Genomic DNA, 23,994 nt, shown 5'->3' on the forward strand with positions numbered 1-23,994 from the left:
TACTGTGCACAACAAGCCTGCATACCCCTAGATTCATACCCTCATGCCGATCCTCACCAATTTGTTTTCATTGAAAACACAGGGCTGAATTCAGAATTTAGTTTTCACGCAAAAAAAAATCAAACAATTCCCATGGGGGGTGGGGGGAAGAGATAAGAGGACATACATAATACTTTCAACAATATTTATTAAAAATAAATAAAAAGCAATTCCCCTTCATTAAAAGGTCTCATCACAAATATAAGTAACCAATGTAAAAAAAAATCCTAAACTGAGAAATCTGAAGTTAAACCAGATACTAGGGTTTGATTTTCCAGAAGGATTCTTAATTTTTTTTTTTTTTATGTTTCATTCCAGGTTCTTTTAGATACCAAGTATCCTCTCAGTGGTTCTCAACCTTCCTAACGCCACGACCCTTTAATATAGTTCCTCATGTTGTGGTGGCCCCCAACCATAAAATTATTTTCGTTGCTACTTCATAAATGTAATTTTGCTACTGTTATGAATCGTAATGTAAATATCTGATATACAGGATGTATTTTCAGGGGTTGTGACCCACAGGTTGAGAACCGCTGCTACATGCTGCAAAGACAATATAATTTTTTTTTTAAGAGGATCTGCTCAGAAGTCCACCTGTTGGGAAAATGAAAGTTCCCTCGGTTGACTTGCAAAGCGAGGAGCAGAGGGGATGGCATTTCAGAAAACTGCCTGTAACGCCATCCCCTCCAGCTTGCAAAGCAACTGCGCTGTCTGAGGGCTTTACTCCAGCGGTAAGGAGAGGTTCTTGGGTTACAGTCATGCACAAAAAGCTGCCTCACTCGCTGTCTGAAAGACACACCTGCGGTTGGAAATGGAGAAAGGCTCGCTTGCATCAAGTTTTCAAGGGAAAGGATGCCATTGTTTAAAACTGTAACACTGGCTCCTCGCTGCCATCCAAACTGCCGGGGTGTGAGCAACAGATATGGAGTTACAAGGTTCTTTAACACCGCATCGCAGCTAAGACCCAAAACAAACACCTGATCAAATGCCCGGGCCTGATGGGAGACACACGCCTTCACTGACAGGTATTTCAGAGGCTGTGTGGTTTACCAGAGAAAAAGCTGGAGCCAGGGGGATCTGGGCTTAACCTTGGCTCTTGTGGATTAGTGAGGCTTGTGTGGCTTTGAACAAGTCACTGAACCTCTCTGAGCCTGTAGAATGTGAGGCTATAAAACCTTCCTTGAATGGCTACCATATGGGTTCAATGAGCTAATAAGCAGAATGCATAGGAAATGTTCCCTTAAGGTTGACTTTTATGTTGTTGTTGTTATTATTATTACTGCTATTTTTTAAGTTTTTATTATAAAGCACTAGTGGCCCGGTGCACAAAATTCGTGCACATTAAAAGGGAATTAATTAGAGGAAACATTTTAATATTGCTGTTTTGTTTCCATCTCTCCATCCCAGTCTCTCCCAGTCTCTGGCTTTGTTTTTCTCAGCAGTCCTCCAGGCCTCCCTGCCTCCCTGCCTCCCTCTCTCCCTCTTCCTCTTTCCTGGCTGGGAAGGAGCAGGGACAGTGAGGGCAGCTCCACCCTCTGCCCTGGGGCCTCATTCTGAGAGAGGCTCTGAGAATGGGGAGGGAAAGAAAGGGAGAAAAGACTGTGAGCTGGTGGGCGCTGTGTGTGTGTGTGGTTGTGAGTGAGTGTGAGTGCCGGCTCTGCCTCCCCAGCCCCACCCTAGCTGCCACAAGTCCCCACCCACCATAGCCTGCTGCGCACGCAGCCTGGGCACTGCGGTCGGTTGAGCCTTTGGTCGGTGTGGATGTTACGGACCCTGGCTCTTTATAGATATAGATACCTCAAGAGGAAGGAGAAAGGAGAGGGAGAGGGGAGAAAAGCCTTCATTATTCTGGGAACCACTCTCCTACATTCCCCAGAAAACTGGGAGATTGGCTTTCAACTATTCATTCACCACTTGATAAACACACTGTGTACCTGAGACGTGCCAGGTCCCAAGCAGTGGGGATAGGTAGCTAATCAGGAAAAGACGCTAGGTTCTAGGTGCTCAGTGGTAAGCAAACAGACACATGCACATCCAATGCTGCACCAGAGGATGAGGGTTAGCATGAGGGAGAGGGGACACAGGGCTGCCTGAGTCTACACCGAAGGTGGCAGAGGCCAGGGCTTGGGCCTGCACAGACACTCACTTGTAGAATTGTCATAGACGGCGCCAGCATCCTCCTCAGTGCCATTGCCTCCAAAGAGGGCTTTGTAGTTGTTGTCCTCATACCAGTTGAGGGACTTGATCTTCAGGCCCCCACCCTCGGGGTGGCCACAGACGATGCGGGAGACAGCCTGGTATATCTGGGTGGAGGAGATGGAGCTGTTCACGTTGGTCAGAAACATCACCTCCTGCCGCATGTCACTCCAGCTCTTCATGCTGAACAGCTGAGGTCAGGGATCAGGAGGGAAAGGAGAGGGAGGAGGAGAAAAGGGTAGAGCAAGGGTGGGAGACAGAAAAGAGAAAAAAACATCTTATTTTCTCAACCTTTCCAAAGCCACATCCCAGAACATATTTTGTAATGACATCATCTCCTCAGAGCCTGTGAGGGGATGCCAGACCATGCTACCAGGGTTGTGGTTTACGGCATCTGTGTACTCTGAGAGGTCTGGAATGCAGACCTGAACTACCTGATATAGTTCAAACCTGCATTTTCATGAGATGCCAGGTGATCCCCAGGCACAGTCAAGATAGAGAAGCACAGCTGGGCAGTGAGTGGAGCCACTGGCAATGGGCATTATTTCATTCTGACTGTCTTCTGGTGTAGGAGACAATGCTTTCTCTGAACAGCTACATGCTCATATACATACATCAGGAACTGCTCACACCCTCGATCACGGACTCATTTCTAAAACACCCTCAACCTCAGTGTGGAAACTAAGGGGCCCCCCGCCCCTTGGGAGAAAAGTGACTGTGTGTGCCGTCCCATCCTTGTCTCAGCTCAGTGCTGGGTGATGGAAAAGCATGAAATGGGAAGACCCGAGTTTGCATCCCAGCTCTGTCTCTCATTAGCTTACAGGCTTACAAGAGTCACCCCTCTAAGGCCCAACTTATCATCAAGACGATGACAGTGTGGTGGCGAGGAATAAATCACATGACACACGAGAGCGGCCCCTGCACAGAACAGCCCCCGCGAGCGATGAGTCAGACGCTCCGGGCAGCCAGGGGCTGTGTCTGACTTCCACTCGACAAGGGCTTTGCCTCCCATACAAATGGACTCCCGCACCTTGTGGAGTTCTTGGCCCCATTGCTCTTATAATTAAATATTTATGGAGCACTTTGTATTTCCACACATTTCACAGTACATCATTAACAGATCCCTCATTTCCTTGAAAAGTCACTGCATGTTCTCACCACCTGGAAAACCAGCCGGGGGGGTGGGGGTGGGGGTGGGGGTGGGAGGTGGGAGGTGGGGGGGGGCGGACTATGGAACCTGCACACGCCTCAGAGGAGGCCTAGAATCAGACTCCACGCCCCCAGGTTTCTGTCTCACGGGGTCTGCTGGTTCCCGTGAGTGACACGGTCCTATAGATCCTGACCGCTTCCTGCCCCGAGGGGAGCCAGGCACAGATGTCAGATGTCACAAACGTCTGTCCCTCCAAAGAGGGAGAACAAGTAGGTGGCCAGCTTTTCCTCACTTATGCTTCTCATAACCTGCATGAGGTGTACAGACAGGGAGGGAGAGACGGCAGACCACTTCCCCTCTTGTCCGTGAGTGGAACAGCCATGGAGATCTTTAAGTAATAGTGAAAGCCACTCGCTTCTCTTCCCACAGGCGGCCTCACCACCACCATCCCGCCGAGCCCCAACCAAAAGAACACACTGCCTCCCACATGAAACCAGCCGTCTCTGCACAGAGGCACTGTCAGTGACGAGGTTGCACTGGGCTCTCCCCGCACCTGTCTGAGGGGCACAGTCCACACTCCTCGGTGAAGCGCTCCCACGCACAGCCCACGAAAGGTGGTGATGGATCTTCCCTGGAGCCTCTCAACCAACTGCCATGTGCCCCCACCATGGTCTCTTCTCAGTTTAATAGTCAGAATGCAGTCTCAGGCGCTAGGTCACGTCATGCCTGCCCCTCTGCTCCCAGCCCTCTGCTGGCCTCCCATCTCACTCAGCCCGACCAGGCCTACATGGCACTCCCCTCCTCCTCTGACCTCTGGCCTCTTACCTCCTCCTCTGACCTCTCACCTCCTCCTCTGACCTCTCACCTTCAACCACCCTCTCACCTCCAACCACCCTCTCAACTTGCTCACTTTGTTCGGGCTACCCCGGCCTCCTTCCTGGTCTTTAAATACATTCCTTCATTGTGCCCCACACAAGTGTCTCTGTATCTGTGGTTTCTCCTGTGTGGAGTGCTCTTCCTTCTCCGTTGAAACACTGACATTTCCTGCAGGTTCAACTGTCACCGTATCAGAGAGGACTTTCCTAATCACTGCCTTTAAAACAACGTTTCATCATGGTCTCCCTTCCCTGCTTTATTTTTCTTCCTTGCACGTATCCCTGTGATCACATCATACACCGACCTGTCTCCCACCCGACATGAGACCCAGGAGAAGAGGGAAGTTACTGTGTTCACTGTTGAGTCCCAACATCTAGCGATGCCGGGCCCCTGGAAGGTGCTGGGTGGATCACAGACGCTGCTCCCTGCCCTGCCTCCCGATCCTATCAGGCACAGCCTCCCTGTCCTGTTCCCCAGACATGAAGCTCACGTCAGCTTTGACTCAACTACGTCCACTCAACTGCCAAGTCCTGTTTATCTGTATTTTCTCTCTTTAATGAGTCTCCTTCCTATTCGATACCAGTTACCATTGGAGTTCGTCAGACAAGAAGTGGGCCAAGCAGCAAGAACATGGGCTTTGGAGTCCAACAGTCCTGGGTTCTAATCCCAGTTTTACCAATTAGATGACTGTGGGCAAGTTCTCTAACTTTGCTGAGTCTGTCATCTATAAAATGGGCACAATAAGACCCATTCATATTTGTCACATGGATTATGCAGGAAAATTGAGCGGAACTCCATGAACCAGGGGAGCTGCTCAGAAAATATCAGCTCCCTTTTCCTTCAAGGGTTGTGCTCTGATCAAGACAACCAACTTTTCCCCTAAACACTGAACAGATCAATAAGGGCATTTATTTATGGATTTGTCCTCTCCCAGCTGTCCCAGAGAAATAGCAAGTTAGACAATGGGTAACTTGTGGCTGAAGTGACTTGAAGGTTTTACAGGGAAAGGAGCAGATGGCCCTGGCTTGCCCTGGACCAGGGAGCAAGCTGCCAAGAAAAATGTATATTGCTCAGTTGGAGAGTTTCGCCACATCGGCAGTGGGAACATCACATGCTTTTAACTTTTTTTTTTTTTTTTTACCCCAAAAGGCAGGCCAGTGATGTAAGAGGAAACAGCTGTACCCAGACCCTGAGCTTAGAGGCAGCCTCCCCTGTCGCAGTCCCTGCTCTACTTTCTGTACGGCTGGGCAAGGACCTGGAGGAGTAGTCAGGTCAGGGCACGTCAATGTCAGCTAACGGGACCCTAGAGAAACGGCTATGGACTTGCCAGGCAGTGTTTCCTGGAAGAACCCCAGGTGACCCAGCTTCTCCCCTTACAGAAAGGTCACCAGCATTCATAACTGAAGTAACCAAAGGCAGCTGCAAGGGGGCTTCTTTCCCTGAAACGGGCGCAAAAGCCAAGCCTCTTCAGTCAGACACACATGAGCACAATTTAAATTTAAAAAAAAGGAGAACCAAAAACAACATACTAAAGGGGTGATGGCTTAATCTTGGTGTTTTCTATATTTTCCAAGCATTGTGCATTTTCCACAGTGAACATGCAATACTTTTATTCCCAGGGAGAAAAAAAAAGAGAGAATTTTGATATTTGAGAAACACCAAAAAAATGAGTTAGAGAAGCAACTCAAAATAAGGCTGGACCATGTCTGAAAAAATGTCCCCACAAGTCAGTCCTATCCAGTGTCCCCTGCCTTCTGCCCTCTGCCCACTGGGCTCAGCTCCTCACATACTGGGCTCCAGACAACTCCTCCTTCCCAAAGTCTCATCTGCAACAAGGCTGGGTGTCAGAAAGGGGCAGCCCTCACTGGCCGGGAGGCAGAGGAAAGGTGAACTGCTTTTGTGAGCACCTACAGGCCCGCGGATCCTATGACAAAGCTTATTCTTACACATCTGTCAACCTGTGGGCTCAACTCAATGTTCATCAAGAGACTAGATTCCCAAAGTGGGACCCCATAGGCCAGATGTTTACAGGGGAAAGATGTGATTTAGGGATATCCACATTATTCCCTTTAATTAGCATACAAATATTTTGGTAAAGAGTATCTGGCCTTGCAACTGCAGAAGAAATATGGAGAAGTTGCTGGTAAGACAAAAGCAGCACATGGGGGGGGGGGGGGATTGGGGAGGCGGTAAGCGGGGGCCTCTTTCCAAAGGAGTTATTAGCAAGGGGTGGGAATAAAAATGGAAGAAAGTTCTAGACTAGATATGAGGCCTTTAGCCACTAGCTAATTAGCTCTGAGAAATCTATGAGTCTGCTTCTTCATCTCTACAGTAAGGAGATAAAACCACATCATTTTAAACATCACCAGTGCCTCTAACACTGATTGTACATTTCATATGATATTTACATTTAAAGAAAACCTTGTTAGTCAACTTAGGATAAAAAAAAAAAAAAGCGACAGAGGATCGTCTGCCTCCTGGTGCTGGAAAGGCACAACTTACCTCTTGGGCCAGAGTCCCGAGACTATCCAGCAACATTTTTGTGCCTTCAGTCAGCTCCTGGCTCAGGAAGGGAGATATAGAGTCTAGTCCTGTCTGGAATGAGGGAAAAAAAAAAAAAATACTTGGCTTTTAAACTCAAATGTAAACCTGAAATCTCTATTGAAAATAAACAAGTTAATTAAAACCATTTACAACTATGAGTTTAAACACAAGATGGGAGAGAGAGAGGGAGAAACATTGATGTGAGAATGGAACATCTATCGACTGCCCCTACATGCCCCTTATTGGGGATCGAGCCTGCAACCGGGCATGTGCTCTGACTGGGAATAGAAGCAGCAACCTTTTGGTGCTTGAGAGGATGCTCAACCAACCGAACCACACTGGCCAGGGCATAAATTTTCTTTTTAATTCAATGAAAGATAAGCGAGAGGGGGAGGAGGAAAGGAGGGAAAATAAGGTAGGGATGAAGGAAGGGCAAAGAGCATAAGGTGGGTTGAGTATATATCAGATCTGAAAGACGTAACTTCCTTGAATAACAACCCAGGAAACATGCCTTGAAACTAGGCCACAAAATGAAATCTGAGAACCAAGTACCTGCACTAATATTAACTGTGATTTCCTGCTCATACTTGTTTGACAAAGGCCAGCAAAGCTTGCCACATCACTTTTCCAAAGAGCTCCAGTAAATAATTCTGTTTGGAATTCCTTATATCATTTCTCCTAACCAAAAACACCCCTGGCTATGAACTCATACAGGTCCCTACTCACCACTGGAAGCAAGTGATTTTCTCGTATGAAGTAAGGAAAGGGGATGGAAAGAGGAAAAATAAAACCTTTAGTGAAGAACTGTACATTCTGTGTTGAGTAAACAGGAATTCATGCATTATTCAATATTTTTAGATCATAACTAAAGACTATAATAGCATTACAGGAAGAATGAACAAACGCTTGTTGTGTTACTCAAAAGCTCCCACCTACTTCTATAAAATGTTCTAATCACAACACAGTAACAGTTCCTAAAAACATGACATTCTGTCGTGCTGTCCCCAGAATGACAAAGGCCATTGTGCCCTCTCCTTTCTGGGTCTAACAGATAACTTCATTATTTTCTTTCTCTCCTCACTAGCTTAATAGCTAAATTATAAAAGACTGAAAATTTAAAAGGCAATTTGACTTTAATTTCTGGGCTGGTGTTTTATTTCAGCTCAGCGTTCAGCATAGTTCCTGGCACATAGTAACTAGACACCCAGTAAATGTTTGTGGGCAGGGGTGGGGGTGGGGGGTGGGGGGGGAGGGAGAGAGAATCAAAAGGCAGGGAGAGCACATTAGGAGGGCTAGATGGACTGGTGTTGAGTCCTGCTCCAATGGTCATTCAAATTCGAAGATTTACTCTGTTTTGTGTTCACCTCGAGTCATCCACCCTCTAGAGCAGAGGTTCTCAACCTGTGGGTCGCAACCCCTCTGGGGGTCAAACGATCCTTTCACAGAGGTCACCTAAGACCATCCTGCATATCAGATATTTACATTACGATTCATAACAGTAGCAACATTACAGTTATGAAGTAGCAACGAAAATAATTTTATGGTTGGGGGTCACCACATGAGGAACTGTATTTAAAGGGCCAGAAGGTTGAGAATCACTGCTCTAGAGTCTTTTGGTGGTTCCCTTGCCCTAAAGATGAGGCCCAATCGCCTAACATGATCAGGTAATCTTTGCCCACCTCCGCAGTGTCATGCCTTACGTCCCTTCTCCCATTAAACTCCCCATAGCTACATCCACTCCACTCAGAGCTACTCAACCGTGTGCAGGTCCTCCAAATGCCACCTCCTCCTCTCTCCCCTCCAGACGCATACAGAGGCCATATCCTCTGCCTGGAGCATCCTTCTCCTGTTCTTTACCCGGCTAACCTCTATTCTTTGGTTTCAGCCTAGAGGGTGCTTCTCTCCTGATCCTCAAGGACTGGATGAAGAGGCCGCATCAGGGCCTCCACAGCACCGAGCAGAGGGGTTTTCACTGTAGCGCATCTGCTCCTTGCTTGGTCTCTCCCATCTACTCCCCCACCTGCAGGGAAGCTCAGAGAAAGTTGTACCTTGCTCACCACAGCCTCCCTGGCCCAGTACATGGCACAGATCAGGGTTCAGTAAATATTTATTGAATGAATGAATATGTTTATTTATAGAAGATTACTACACAAAATGAAGACTGGGAGGGATTACTACTAATGCAATGGAAGTCACAGCCATACTAGAAAGAGAAGACAGAACATCTGTGAATTAAAAATGTAATTGAAAACTCTCTTCAATTTATAAAAGTCTTATCTACACAGAAATTTTTCAGGGACTCTACTATGAAATAAAGTGAAATGTGGATGTATTTTCAATATAATGCACAATTTTGTTTTCCTCATGCCAATGCATGTCACCAAATGTTTATAGGAACATTTCAAACTTTCTTTAAATACTTTCATAAAGTAGACTAAAATTTCTCCTTCACTTTGCCCATATTCAAAAACTCCAGGTTAGCACTAGGATTTATGTTGTAGCTCAGACTGAAAGTAAACCATGTGCCAGTCTGAGAGGACCCATCTCTCTATATAAAGAAATTATGTGGCACAAAATCCTAGAGGATTCAAATTTCTATGGATTACAATGAGGAACACCTCTTTACAGGCATATCTTTCTTCCAGGGCTCTTTCCTGGTTTTAAGAGAAACTACAGACAAATCAAAGTGCTATCTGGTAAGAACACTGGATGTTAAATGATGTTGTTGGGAGGGGCAATTCACCAGAGATCTCACAAAACCCCCAGAAATGCACCTGTTCTGGAACTATTCACAACACTCCAAAGACCAAAATGCTCAAGTTCATCCCCCATTCTTTGAATAAGAATGAACATGTATTCTCATGGACTGCTTTTCTGAACTATTGAATCCTAGACTGATCAGACCTTGTTGGCATTTGGGGGGAGGGGGGGGAGTAAATGCAATTTTGTCACTGGTTAAGCTAATTATTGAATGTGCTTCCATCCAATTCCAAGGCTTTCCCACTGTGACAGCTCACAGTGTCTCCTTTCTGATGGGCTTTTTAAAATGAATAGATCTCTCTCTTGCCAACAACGGTTTTGAGCCTTTAAAAAAAAAAATCTGGAGAACTCTTTCTTCAAATGAACTCATATAATCTCAAATTATAATTTTTCAGAAAAACAGGTCTTCTCTGATTAAAACAGGCACAAAGGACCTTGGGCTTAGACTCAGAGCCACACCCAAACTCACTCTTCCTCCCTTTACCCTTCGGGAGATAGCCCAAAAGTTTGCAAGAACAGTTAGAATACCACTGAGCTAAATTATATCTCAGACTCCCAGCCAGCTCTATGTTTCTACAAAAACAAAGTCACGTTGTCCAAGGAAAAATTTCACATTCCACCAGAATTAGTGCTTGAAGCTTGTCCACACAGCACGCCTACTCACCAGGATGGGCTTCAGAATGTCCAAGTTGGAAAGAAACACTCGCTCTGCGGCATCCAGTTTCTCCCCTGGCAGGCTGCAGAGCCTGGAAACTTCTTGGTCACCAAGTTGGATCACCTCTTCTAACTTTGATCCACTGCACAGATTGGTTAAACGTAACTGGTAGCCGTGCAAAAACACCTGGAAGCATTTCATGCAAAGAGAGACAAGCAGGACTGGGTTACAAAGATGGGAAGCTGGGTCCCTGAAGCCTTTTGGGTAACTTCACATCGACACAGCTCTGAAGAACGGACACCCCTGAAACAGTCCAAGGCAGCGGGTCTCTTTCATGAACTTCCAACTATGTCCAGGCACGATCTGCCAGGACACCGAACACTTGCATGTTGTGTTGGACTCATCGTCCGTCTCCCACTCTCCTGTCCTTGAGAAGGGAAATCCTGAGTCCAAGTCTTTTCTCAAAAGCGGGACACACGATTCAGTGACTAGGACTCTAGAGTGTGAACTCCTGAAACCACTTTTATTAGAGGAAAACATTCTCATTATTTTAGAACTTATAATATGTTCAACAGGGGTTGGGCTGAATTATAGAAAAAGAAACATTTATTCCATTTATTTGTAGGTACAGATAATTAACGGATGCAAAGAACTATTCATGCAATTTCAGAATTTGGAACTCTTCGTGTTACTTGCCCGGGAGCGGAGTACCAGCAAGCCAAGCTTCTTGTTTCATTGGGACCAGTTCTAAATCACTCTTATCTGTTCATTATAGCAGACCCCCCTAGAGAACCTCTGCTTGGCCACATTTTTACTTAATTAGCTTTTCTGGGCCTACATAAACTGAGCTTCTGGTATGGCTCTGACTGTCCACTAGACAGCAAGTCCAAGAAGAGGAGGGGCCTTGCTTTTCCTGCTCACTTTGGGTCCCTAACGCTGGAACATTACCAACAGTAAAGTTTGTGGAATAATGAATGGATGATGCAGACTTTCTTACTCCATTATTACCTCCCCCGTTCATTTAAATCAGTGCAGCTTGACATGCTTGTAGTACAACCTACTGTGAGTGGTGAACCTCAAGCTTCACAAAACCCATGCAGCTTTCTGATGCCGCAGAGCACTTGGCCTGCCACGGTCTCCACTACATTTTCACCAACTACCAGGTACCCAAGCGCACTCCGGTCTGACTCCTTTCTCTAACTGTCCTTGCCTTCAGGCTGCCGGCCTCCCTTTCGTGTCTGTGGTTAAGAGTTCAGGCTACATGGAGAATCTATCGCCACTCAAGGGCCACCTCCATACTTAGCATACCCCCCCTTTTTAACTGATTGGACGTGACATGACAGATACGAAACTGGCTGGGGGCAGTGGAAATCATGCTAAATGCAGCTATTTTCACAGGCCTGCTCCCTTTGGCCCACCTCCCGACCACACAATTGCTAAACACAAGGCATATTTTCCTAGTTTCATCAGGGCAAGCGGTAAGCACATTTTTCTGATTTTAAGAGTTCGACGACATGTGCAGCAAGGATCTTGTTTTCAGGCATAAACATTTGCACTGCTTCTGCTTACTGTAAAGACAAGCTAGTATGCAGGCATGAAACCGGGTGAGGAAGCAGTTCCCCTTTCTGCCAGAGAATAAACACGGGAAGCCTCTCTGAAAATCAATAACCATGCAAGGGGGTCTCCTACCCGCTCCACGGGAGCTGTCTACCTAGTGATGCCCGAGGAAGGTTTCCAAGAATGGAAGGTTAAAACTCTATATAAACACTAACATTACTTCCTGGTTATATAAATTAAGAAAGAAAAAATAAACATTTTCTCCTTACATATCTTTCTTTAAAGGAAGCATTAAGTTTTTAAAAATCTGCTGACAGAGCTGCTCCAGATCAATAATCCTCAACCCTGCTTATTGTCTCGGAACTGTGACATTTCAACGAAAATGCTTAATTCATCTTAACTTAAAGTCATCCCCCTTTTAGGAGGAAGTTAGCAACAAATGCCAGTTGACAGGCAGGAAATCAGCTTTATTTCAACCAGCTGGCCCCTGACGGCAGGTTGCAGGTTCCACTTTCTGAACGGCTTGGCAGCGCCAGCCAGCCTGCACAGGGAAGTAAGAATAGGTGAACTTGAGCTAATGCCCTCCTTCAGCGCCATGAGGAGGACAGGGGCTTATTCGTTTCTCTCCAGGCTCCCTCGAACAATGCCATGGCCATCAGCCCCACCGAGGCAGCCGCGGGTGGCAGCTTACCTGGCGAAGGCTGACATCGGCCCCCAGCATTCTGTCCACAGTAGGCCTTGGCAGAGAGAGGTTGTGATTCAGGAATCCAGAGAAGGTTTCATTGTCCACCAGGAAGTCCCGCAGCGTCAAACCTGCAGGGAAATGGTGTTTTATTTTCATTTCATAAGTAATTCCAAAAAAAAAAAATATGTCAGCACAATGGGGTGAGTGGAGAAAACCTCGTTTTAAACCGATGGACAACCACAGGCTTCTGGCGTAGGCTCACAGAGCAACGAGGTTCAGGAGCTTCGCCGTAAGGGAGCGACACAATGAGGTTGCTTTCTGAAGACGTGGGGAGCCACACTCAGCATGCGCACTTGGGCTCAACAGTACCGTGAGCACACGCACAGCCTGCCCTGGCTTTCCAAGGAAACAACAAAGCTTTCAAAGGCTCTCACCCATCCCACCTGAGATCTGTGGCACTAACCCCTCTGCTCCTGCCTCCCCACTGCATCTCAGGTTGCTCAAATCAGAGGTATTTAAAGTCGTATTTCTTCAAGCCCCGGGGCTGCTTTCTTCGTAAAAGGGCAGCGGTTTTCCCGGCTTGAGAATCACTTGCAGGGCCTGTTGACAAAGCTTGCTGGTCCCATCCCCAGAGTTCCTGATTCAGGGGCCTGGGTGGAGGCTGGACAATGTGCTTTTCTAACAAGTTTCCGGCCGACGCTGATGCTGTGGGGCCAGGGCACCCACTTTGAGGACCACGGGGGTGGAGCATTACTCATATCAAAGTGCTTCCACCGACATCGTCTTAGTTTAATTCCGAACATGGAACACGTGATACAGAGCTCCAAAACCCAGGTCTGCGGCGCTTTAAGGAAACACCTAACTGTATTAAAAAATCACCTGTAGTAACGATTGGATGGCCGCAGGATTTCATACTGAACCCCTTTAAAAAATGAGCCCTCCAGGTGCGTTAGAGAATGCTCCGATCCAGTGTCGTGACGCAGAAAGAGCACTGGCTGGAAAGGCAGAACGTTAGTCCCCAGGGTTGGAGGCTGTGCACACGGTGCCTCTTGGGAATTTCAGGTCATCTTCCTGAACCTCAGCTTCATCTCCAAACTGAGGTTTCTGACCAGATACTAGGCAGGGGCCCCCGACTCTAAAATACCATCCTTTTCCCTGCCCTATTTCATTTGACTGTCCACTTCTTTTCCTTCTGCTCACTCTCTTAATAACTCAGCTTCTTCCAATATAGAGAAAGCCAGCTGATCGTGAGCACGTGGTGGGCAGTCATCGCCTGCAGACTGCAGCCCACGGGCCCCGGCACTGCCCGACATCTAAGGGCAAACCCTGCAAACCAAGTCACTTAACTGAGGAGACACATGTTAGATCTGAAAACCCCCTGCGGTCTGAGGCTTAAAGAGGACAGGAGCTGCACCTGGGAGTGAGGGCATGTGTGGGGACGCAGTGGGAGGGCCCAGCAGCCCAGCCAGATCTCACCAGTGCTGTCGGACCCACGTGTGTTTGCTTACACCAGTGGTTCTCAACCTTGGCTGCACATTAGAATCACCTGGGAATCTTGTTAAAATCCTGATTTCTGGGCCTCATCATTAGTAACAAAAAAAACAGAATTTCCGGAGGATGAGGCCCAGAAATCAGGATTTTAACAAGATTCCCAGGTGATTCTAATGTGCAGCCAAGGTTGAGAACCACCGGCTTACACAAACTTGAGGAATGCATGTTATAAAAAGGAATTTAGCACAGGTCCCATCTCTAGAGAAGCGAGTCTCTGGCTACATCTAGTTACTCCTCATGTTCTTACCCAGTTAGCGTCCTCCTCGGAATAGGGATACCTGTAGACGGCCACCTGCGTGGGGCTCACCATCACGTATGACATGATACTGTTACCGCAGGCTCACCTCTGTGGTTGTCAAACCTCAGAGCACCTGAGCTCCACTCAGGGCGCGTGTTGCTGAAAGGCAGCTGCTTGAGCCCACTCCCCACAGATCCTGGAAGAGTGGCTCTAAAATGGGGCCTAAAAATCCGTAATTTAATAAGTACCCCTTCGACTCTGTGCAGGGGTCCTGGGAACTGGACTTCTAGGAATGGTGTTTTATTTGTATGCCGAATCCACTAGACCAGTGGGCGGCAAACTCAGTCAACAAAGCCAAATATCAACAGTACAACGAATGAAATTTCTTTTGAGAGCCAAATTTTTTAAACTTAAACTATATAAGTAGGTACATTGTTATTAACTTAATTAAGGTACTCCTAAGGCTTAGGAAGAGCCACACTCAAGGGGCCAAAGAGCCGCATGTGGCTCGCGAGCCGCAGTTTGCCGACCACGGCACTTGACTATGCCTCTGGGACACACAATATGTGTCTTATCTCTGTGTCACAGTGCCCAGATCAGGGCCTGCCGAAGAATTACTGGTCAGGGAATGACGGCTGAACAATGAATATTTGGAGATGTGATTAGGACTAGGAAGGTTCCAGAAGTATCTGGGCAGCATCACAGGAGACTTCCTTTCAGCTGAGCAGGTCCAAGAAGGGCCCCGCGGTGCCAGGATGACACTCCCCGGCCACATCTCAGGAGTAAACAGGATCCCCAGAATCACACTCCCAGGGACACACAGTGACATCAGGGGTGTCCCGGCGTCCCTGTGGGAGGGGTAAACAGGAAGAGATGTAGGAACGCTGGTGGCTTCGCCTGGGGCGTGGCATGGGAGCCAGGCACTGAGCTCTGTGGGACAAAGGGAAAAGCTCCACGCTGGGTCAGATCTCTCTGAGCCCTGGACAGGACAGAACACACACATGGGCTGACTGTCACTGACCAGTCACGTGGACAGTGTGCTGGGGAATTCAGGACAGCCTCCTCCCTCCCGAGCAGGGCGGCTGAGCATGGGAGGCCGACCCTGGCTGCACTTGCAACGGGTCTAGGTCACGAGCAACCCTCTCCAGACCAGCGAGTGTGCTCAGCGTGTTTATAAGACTCTTCTGCTATGTCAACAGGCTCTGAGGATGAGAGCAGCTGGGTGTGATCAAACTCCAACCGCCTATCAGTGAATCCCCTGGATGAGACATGAGAACCAAGAAGCTGATTAAACAGCGCACCCTGGCAGGGCTTGTACAGAGGGGTGAGGTCACTGGGTGGGGAAGCAGCAAGGAGGGCCAGACTCCAGGTCACAAAGAATCTGCATTCTGGTCACATGGATCCCACACATGTGGACACTTACAGTCACACAGCACCAACAGCAGCTGCAGCCGGCGCGGACACGGAAAGGCAGCGTGATGTGGTGCACCGGTTCTCAACTTTGGCTCCCATTAGAGTCACATGGGGAGCTTTACAAAACTCCCAGTGCCCGGGCCACACCCCCCAACCACTAATCAGAACTGGGGCTAAGTCCCGGGCATCGGAATTTTATAAACTCCCCCAGGTGATTCTGGACAAGGTTGAGAAACAATGGCATAGTAGAAATTAGGATGAGAAGGAAGAGGAAGGAATGTGGCATGTGTGAGGCCAGAGGGATGGCTTTGTATCTCTGGTCTCAGTTCTCTCCCTTATGTGGCCGGCAGGAAAATGAGTGGAGAAGCCAAGAATATTGAGAAAGCCAGATGTCTGAAACAGTCCTTCTCCTCTCAGCCCAGTGGACGCCTAACCCTTCTTTATGACTGGAGCCATGATTCATCCCTCCAGGAAGCCTGCCCTGACTTCCCCACCCACAGCTGGGTTAGGTGGCCTTCCTCTGTGGCATCTTATCTTTCCCTCGAGCACCATACAGATCAAATTGCAGGTGTCTGCGCACACACCTCTCTCCCCAAGGAATGGAAGTGCCCTGAGGGCCAGGACTCTCTCCTGGCATGCAGCCGTGCCTGGCACAGAGGAGGCACTCAGTAGCTAGTGGGTGTGTGAAGAAATGAATGAACACAAATGAGTGAATTAACCAATGAACTGAGATGATCTGGAAAACAGCCCATCGTGGAGAAGGAAGTTCACCTCGTGGAGGTTAGGGAAGAGTGGGACAGGACGTGAAGCTGAAACCAACCAGCTCAGGGCAGCACTAGTGTCTCTGAGCCCACTCAGCTGCAACCGCCCAGGTCATGAAGACAGTTGGGTGGTGGAAGCTGCAAGCAGGGAGTGGGGAGAGGTCAACAGAATCCATGGGGTCGACAATGGCATTTACCTCACTGGGCTGAGCTGGGGGTTAAATGAGAAAATGTAGCTGAAGTCCCAGGATAATGCCAGGCACTGAGAAAGGTACTCAATACGGCTACTATCATCATCACCTTCAGGAAAGGCTGGCTGCATTAGCTTCATTGGTAGTGTGTGTGTGTCTATGTTATGTATTTGCCTGGCTGAATTCCTGAGTTGGACAGAATTGTTGAATTATTTCTGCTGATACTGTCTATGAGATAAAGGTTGAAGCTGCCTGATATGTGTATTCAGAACTTGACTGAGGAATTTTAAAATCTAGCATTTTACAGAGAATCAACAGGAAAGATCACATCTACGAGGTCACTACAAGGGTTAGCGTAGGTGTAAGATGACTGATAAGAAAGACCAGTTATTAGAGGCAAGACAGGGAACATTTAGTGAAAAGGCAGTCGCTTAGCCATTTAACTTGGCCCAAGTGAGTTGGCGTGACCTCAGTTCTCTGATCTGTGAAAGGTGGAATAAGACGATGACTTTGGAGGTTTTCTCATCGGTGATATTGAAAGGTACTTCTGGGGTAAAACGAAGCCAGCACTGGATGTAATGTCAGAAGATCTGAATCCAAGTCCTAGCTCTGCTGCTCCTTGACTGCGTAACCATGAACCTCACTTTTTCCCTCTGAATCTCTCTGGGCCTCAGTTTCCCTAAACATAAAATGGGACTATTAACACTCACAGGCTGTTGTGAAAACCAAGATCAAGAAAGTGAAAGTAATCTTTCATAGGGAAAGAGCTAAGGAGCCTCAGTTTTCCACAGGTGCCTGAGAGGGTCTGAATGCTGTCCCAGAGCACGGCCGCCAGGGAGCTGGGCCTGCGGTCACTGAAGTGTCAGCCCCTGCTGCCTGCAGAGAAGACTGAACCTCCCTCTCCAGCAAAAGGCCAGGAGAGCTTTCCTGCTGCAGTCGCTACACTATGGACCAAAATACTTGATCCGCTGGACTCAGCCTCCTTGGTTTTGGCTAGAGGAGCAAATGGTGGTCTGTCCAGTTCCCAAGCGCTTTCTTTGGGTGTGGTGAGGTGGGCAAAGGAAAGGAGGAAAAGTAGCATTAGGACCTTGAAGTCTAAAGAACAAAACAAGTGAAATGTGTAATTTGTGGACTGAGGAAGAACTGGACAGAATCCTCAGTTTCTTGCTAATTCTCTGGGCCAGGCCTCTGACAAGCTAAGGAAACACCTTCAAGCAGGTAGAGGGGTGTGGCAGGAGAGGCCCTGCACCAGGGGGAGCTTTCAGTCAGTGTTCCTGGGATTCTTTCCAGCCTGCCCGAGAGCAGCAGGGAAGGACAGGAGAAGGAGGGGGCAGAAGGAGGACAAGGGGAGAGGAGGGGGGAGGAGGGAGGAGAAGGGGAGAGGAGGGGGGGAGGAGGAAAGAGGAGGGGCAGAAGGAAGAGAAGGGGAGAGGAGGGGAGAGGAGGAAGGAGGAGGGGGAAGAGGGAGAAGGAGAAAGGAGGGGGGAAGAGGGAGGAGAGGAGAGGAGAGGAGGTTCGGGAAGGAGGGGAAAGGCAGGGAAGGAGGGGAAAGGCAGCAGGGAGGCGGAGGAGGGAAGCCCTGAGCCAGAGAGCTGGGGTTACTCTCGGTCAATGCCCTCCAGTCCCCGGGCTCGGGTTTCAAGATTGCTGTAGTCTCTTTTGTTCAACATGAAAAGGAACCACAGCAATCAGCTGCTTGAGAAGTGGGTGGAGGCGGCAAATGAAAAAAAGGAGAAGTGGAGAAAGAGATCACGTCAGCATCCCAGGCCCAGACACTCTTCTGAAAAGGACCCCAGGAGGGTCTCCCAGCCCTCGCCCTGCCCCATCAAATGGGGAATGAGCTTAGGGGCCTGGGCCAAATTCCAATTTGTGGCTTTTCTCAGGCTAAGCTTGTGTGGCTTTATAAACAAGACCTTGAAGCATTTCTCTGCTATAAAAGGGCTGGTAACAAACACACTCGGGTTTCTTCTTGGCGGTTTTTCGTTGTTGTTTTGGTTTGTTTTCCGGGTGGGCAGGCTGTATTCCCTTCTTTAAGGACAGCTCCTGCCTGTTCACTGAGATGGCTGGACCCCGCTCTGGGAAGAGCAGGCTTCCTCGGGGAAGTTCAGGGCTCTGGAGAAGCAGGGAAAGCAGGTGGCCTGGCTATTCCCTGGGGTGACCTTGGCAGGTGAGAGAAGGCCAGGAGCCTGGGGTGCACCTAGCCTCCGGTCCTCCCTGCTGGGCATCTCAGCCTGGGTTCCCAACCCAGAAGTTTCCCTCTCTACAGTGAGGGCTTGCTCGGGGATCCTAAGAGCCCAGGTTCCAGGTTCTGGGTAACCTGGTTCAAATCTCAGTTCCAGAATGTTCCAGTTCTGTGGTGTTGGAGAGGTGGCTTGGGCTGAGCCTGCATTTCTCTGTAAACGGAGGTCCACCTTATAGGGATGTAGGTATCCTGAATACTGACTCATTACGTAAGAGAAAATACAAGCTGAAAATTAAACAAGTTCAAAATAAATGGGTTGATAAAGTCATGATGACGACAATGGTGTGATGGGTTCCAGAGAGAAACCAGAAAATTTAGGGTTATGCTCTCTGAACCCTCTGAGGCCAGAGTCTGCTCTTGAAACCAAGGGGAGTTCTGTTTAGGAGCCACAAAGTCCTTAAAGTGTTTTTACACGGTATGTGACCTTGCATTAGTTCAACAAGCTTTTAAATGCCCACTGAACCCAAACACTAGTGCTAGTGTTCTCAGCAGCTATATTGCTCGGTGCTCCTTGAAGGCAGGAGCCTGTAACAGAAGAGATGCTATAGAAAGACACGATCCTTTCCCTTGCTCCCAAGAGGGGATGGACAGAGGGTGGATGAACAGAGTTGCGAGCCTCCAGCCCTCTCTGCCACGCCAGAATCAGTCACCGATGACATCAAGGACATCGCACATCTTTCCCCAGATCCATCTACGGAGGCAGTAGCATACGCGTGTCTTACTAAGATGCGGCCAAGGCGGGAGAGGTGGTTGGTAGCCCCTGGAATGAGGATTCACATCAACTGGTAAGAACCTGAATAGTAACCAGGCCCTCAAAGAGCCCGTGGAGACGGCAGCCCCAAAGGAAAAGGGTGGCTTGCTCACACTGGCCAGCACTCCTGATGCAGTGGGGGCAGCCGGCAGAGTGGGGCTGGCTTTGGGAGAGGAGTTCAGGACCCCAAACGAAGATGAGTTTATGAGTTAGGGGCTGAGAAGAGATTCTTTCCAGGACTGCACTAAGGAAGAATTGTTAACATGTATCATGTATAGATAGCTTAGTTTCTCTTCTTTTAAAGTTAATACAATATTTTAAGGGGAAAGGTCATGATTTGTGGGTAGTGGAAGTTGACTAGCATTCACTGATCATCAGACACGTGATATGAATTATTCCCTTAAGTCCCTAAAACAGATTTCCAGGAAATATATTATTCTCATTGTTCAAATGTGAAAACAGACCCAGAGAGGTTAATATCCTGTTCAAGGTTACAGAGCAAGCAAGTGGCAAATTGGAACCCGATCGGCTCTGCCTACAAAGCTTTGGCTCTTTCTACTATATCAGGAAATAAATAAATCTCTTTACTCTTTAAAAAAATGCCTCATCATGTTTGGCATCAAGCTAATGATGCTACCCTTACTTCTCGGTATAAGGCAACATGGCAGCACAGGGTGGTGGAAAGATGCTGACAGACCTGGATTCAATTCCCAACTTTATTCAATGGTCTTGGGCACCAGACATAACACTTTCCAGCTTCAATTTCCTCATCAATAAATTGGGGATGATAACATCAACCTGCTAGTGGCAGTGTAAGTCTTGAAGGTAATGATATATTAAAATGTAAAAGGGCATCATTACCTTATGCGACTTCATCCGCTGGACAAAGTGTCACTCTAAGATCACCCTGCCCTTTCGTGCCCCGGTACAGCAGTGATAAGAGGACCGGAAATGGGAGGCTCTCAATTGGAAACAAACTGAACTCCCAAACTGCTCTTCATCACCCAAGATTGCAAATATAATATTATGTTTATAAGATGATAAATAAACTGGAAAAGCAAAAGTCAAGAAATAATGTTTTTTTCCCTACTATTCTTAATGAGAGCAATGCAAACTTTTTAAAGGCAGTCCAATATTGCGGGGTACACGCTGTCCTGTCGTCGAGTACAATTGTGCCTTCTATTCTTGCCTGGGTAATGTTGACCTTTGACTCGATTTTGTTCAGGCAGGATTTCAACACAGCGCTGCAGCAAGCGTGGCAGCCCCCGGATGGCAGCCTGGCGGGGACCAGCCCCACGGCAGGCGGAAAGCGAGGGCCCGGGCTCTGGGAGCAGGCTGGCTGTGACAGATCCAGGACAACTCTCTCACGTTAGGTAGAAAGGTTTCAAAATATGAAACCCTAAGACCCTAAATTAGAACTTTTGACAAGTTCATACAGAATGTGAGTTGCGGTCACCCAAAGATTTAAAGGAATTTCCAGTTTGATGACATGATATTGACACATAGGTCATGAGCTCTTTCAATAAGATGACACACAGGGGACCCAAAAGGACAAAACACAACGTTTGGGGCTGCAACCTCCCCTTCAGCGGCTGCTCCCGGGGAGGGGAGGGGAGGGGAGGGGAGGGTTCAGGCGGGAAGGAGAAGTGGCTGTGAGTCACAGGATGTTCTTTCTGGATGGGCCTTGGGGAGCGGTCCACCCATGCCCGTGACCCATGAAGCAGGGAAGTGGAGGAAGTCTGGCATTACTCTTTCGGAAGCCCTCTTGTCTCCTTTCTGATCCCAGCCCACGAATGCCTAGAATCCTGTTTCCTTCGAGACGTCTCGGCTTCACTGGGCTGCTCTCTTTAGGATGTAGGAATAGCAGAGTATGAAAGACCGACGTGTAGCCTTTTTCCTACCTCTTGTCAGCTGTACTTCCTTAGGCAAATTACTTAGCCTCTCTGAACATCGGCGCCTTCATGTGCATAAAAAGGAACAAAATTCCCTACCTCACATGATGGTTGTGAACATGCAGTGAACAAAAGTACAAGCCTGGTACTTCCCATGTGCCAGATACTATACTAAATGCTTTATCCTTATTGGCTCATTTATTCCCCACAATGTCTCTGAGAGAGGTTCTGTGAATGTCTCCACTTTGAGGAAACTGAGACACAGAGATGTTAGGGAATGACCTGCTGGTAGGCAGCCGAGCCAAGATTTGCACCAAGGCAGCGGCTGCCAAGTGTGTTCTCTTAACACCAAAGTGTACTGCCCAGCGGATGTTTACAAGATGACAATTCTGCAACCCCTTTCCTCAACACCCTGCCATGGCCAACTACACTGCCATGTCCCCAAAGCCTGCCTGCCCTCTGGGGATCATGCCCTTTTGAGACTCAAAGATCAAAGCAGAATCAAAGGTCCATACAGTTAGTTCTCAGTGTTGCCAGTAAATCCAACAGCCAGGAACTCGTGACCCTTTCCCCTAAGTAAATTCCAGCCGAAGCCTCAGGACTTATTTCACAAAAGTCCTACAGAGCACATCAGAAAGGCCGAGCAAACCAGATGTGTACCACGAATATACAGAAAATGGCAGTCATGCCATTGTCCCAAAAATCTAGCCGAAGGGATGGGCAAGCTCGAGACCCAAGTCAGATATCAGAGCGGGGGGAGTCATTCCCTAAGTCTAGAAAAATAAAAAATTGGGGGGAGAAAGGGTGGGGAAAAACGAGAGCTGTCTTTAAATATTTCAAGGGAAATAAAATTAGCCTCATTCTCTAAAAGGTATAGCAGGGCAGTGGATATTTTCTGATAATGAAAGCTGTCAACACCCAAAAAGAGCTGCCGTGTGAGAGGGAGGTCCCCACCTGGGGAAGTGGGTGTACGGGAGAGAAGGCTGAGGACGGCAGGGCTTCAGACCAAGGATCCTGCCCATGCTGATGGGGACAGGGCAGGAGAGCCAAGCGCAGGCCTCTCGGCCAGCATCTGCATGGCAACCCTCAGCCTGCGACTCTCTGAAACCCAGAGCGCTAGTCAAATCCAGCAAAACGTGGCTGACTTCACCGAGGAAGGAGCAACACTTCCCGCGTTTCCCTCTGGAATGAGGCCTGGCTCTGTGCAGCAGGACAGGCAAAGAAAGGAGGAAGCGATGCAAGAAGTGGCTACGGGCCGAAACCGGTTTGGCTCAGTGGATAGAGTGTCGGCCTGCGGACTGAAAGGTCCCAGGTTCTATTCCGGTCAAGGGCATGTGCTTGGGTTGCGGGCACATCTCCAGTGGGAGATGTGCAGGAGGCGGCTGATCGTTGTTTCTCTCTCATCGATGTTTCTAACTCTCTCTCTCCCTTCCCCTCTGTAAAACATCAATAAAATATCTTCTCTCTTCAGAGCTGAGCAGAGAAAGTTTTTCAAATGCAGTTTTGGCTTCTCTCGTCCACCCGAACTCCTATGGCCAGTTGCTCAAAGAAGAAACGTAATTGTGTCTGAGGAAGCCCCACTAAGATCTGAAACTCTGTTTAACAGCTAGTTTACCCCCATCAGCCCGTCTATTTCTCCAGCCATGAACTTGAGAGCAGAAGAGCAAGGCCAGGTGCTCAGAAATGCATCGCTGACACATAAGAACAACATTGTCTCCCATTTATTGAACACCTACTATGTGCCAGACACTTAGACTTCATATTTTACATTGCAAGTTACCTATTCATTACAGCTGAGGAAATGAAGGCTCAGAAAGGTTAAATGGCTTGGCCAACATGTCTCCACTCCAAAATAATCATAGCTTATATCCGCTAGATGTTTCCTATGTACCAGATGCTATTTTTAAGCAATTAAATGTTATATCTCGTTTATCCCTCAAATTAATCCCATGAGGTAGCTTCTCCCATTGTTCCCAATTCATAGATGAGAAGCCAACAGGGCCCGAGGGACTTAAGTCACAAAGTCACAAAACCACAAAGTAAAATATTTTAACACTCTTTCAACTCTTTCCTCTGGCCACACTGCCTCTGCAGTAGAAGGATCACCCCAGCTCTGCCTCTGGTCTACCAGGTGGTACTTCGGTAGAGGAGGAAGGACTGGTGCTTTGCTTGGTGTTTGCACCTCTCTGTGTCCTGTGCTGGGACAGACACATGTGTGCAGGACCAGGGACCTACAGGACACGCAAACAGCATCCAGGAGGCCTGGCCATGCAGCCAAACGCAGTCCAGCTGGAGGGCCCTCAACGCTGACCCTAAGTGCCAGTGCACCTCTGTCCGATGTGAAGCCGCACCTTCTCCGTGCCACCAGGCACAGCTTCGCTTCCCTCTGTCATCAGGCCCCGCACCACCCACTGCCTCTTTCCCTGCCCAGGGAAAGGACAGATCTGTCTGCCATCCAACTCTGGTTTACACTCTAACACTTCACACCATTTC

General features: G+C 48.2%; 1 protein-coding gene across 2 annotated transcripts in view; it reads right to left on the reverse strand.

The window, feature by feature from the left end:
- The window catches only part of ABCA1 (ATP binding cassette subfamily A member 1), a 115,094-nt gene that overhangs the window by 52,386 nt on the left and 38,714 nt on the right, over positions 1-23,994 (reverse strand). For both annotated transcript variants that reach the window (XM_059657549.1, XM_059657550.1), the window contains exons 6-9: positions 12,469-12,590; positions 10,230-10,406; positions 6,764-6,856; positions 2,186-2,426 (exon numbers count right to left, since the gene is read on the reverse strand). In XM_059657549.1, coding sequence (XP_059513532.1) covers positions 2,186-2,426; positions 6,764-6,856; positions 10,230-10,406; positions 12,469-12,590 — 633 coding nt within the window. The remainder of the gene's footprint in view (positions 1-2,185; positions 2,427-6,763; positions 6,857-10,229; positions 10,407-12,468; positions 12,591-23,994) is intronic.

This window comes from Myotis daubentonii, chromosome 11 (genome assembly GCF_963259705.1).
Source record: "Myotis daubentonii chromosome 11, mMyoDau2.1, whole genome shotgun sequence".
NCBI lineage: Eukaryota > Metazoa > Chordata > Mammalia > Chiroptera > Vespertilionidae > Myotis > Myotis daubentonii.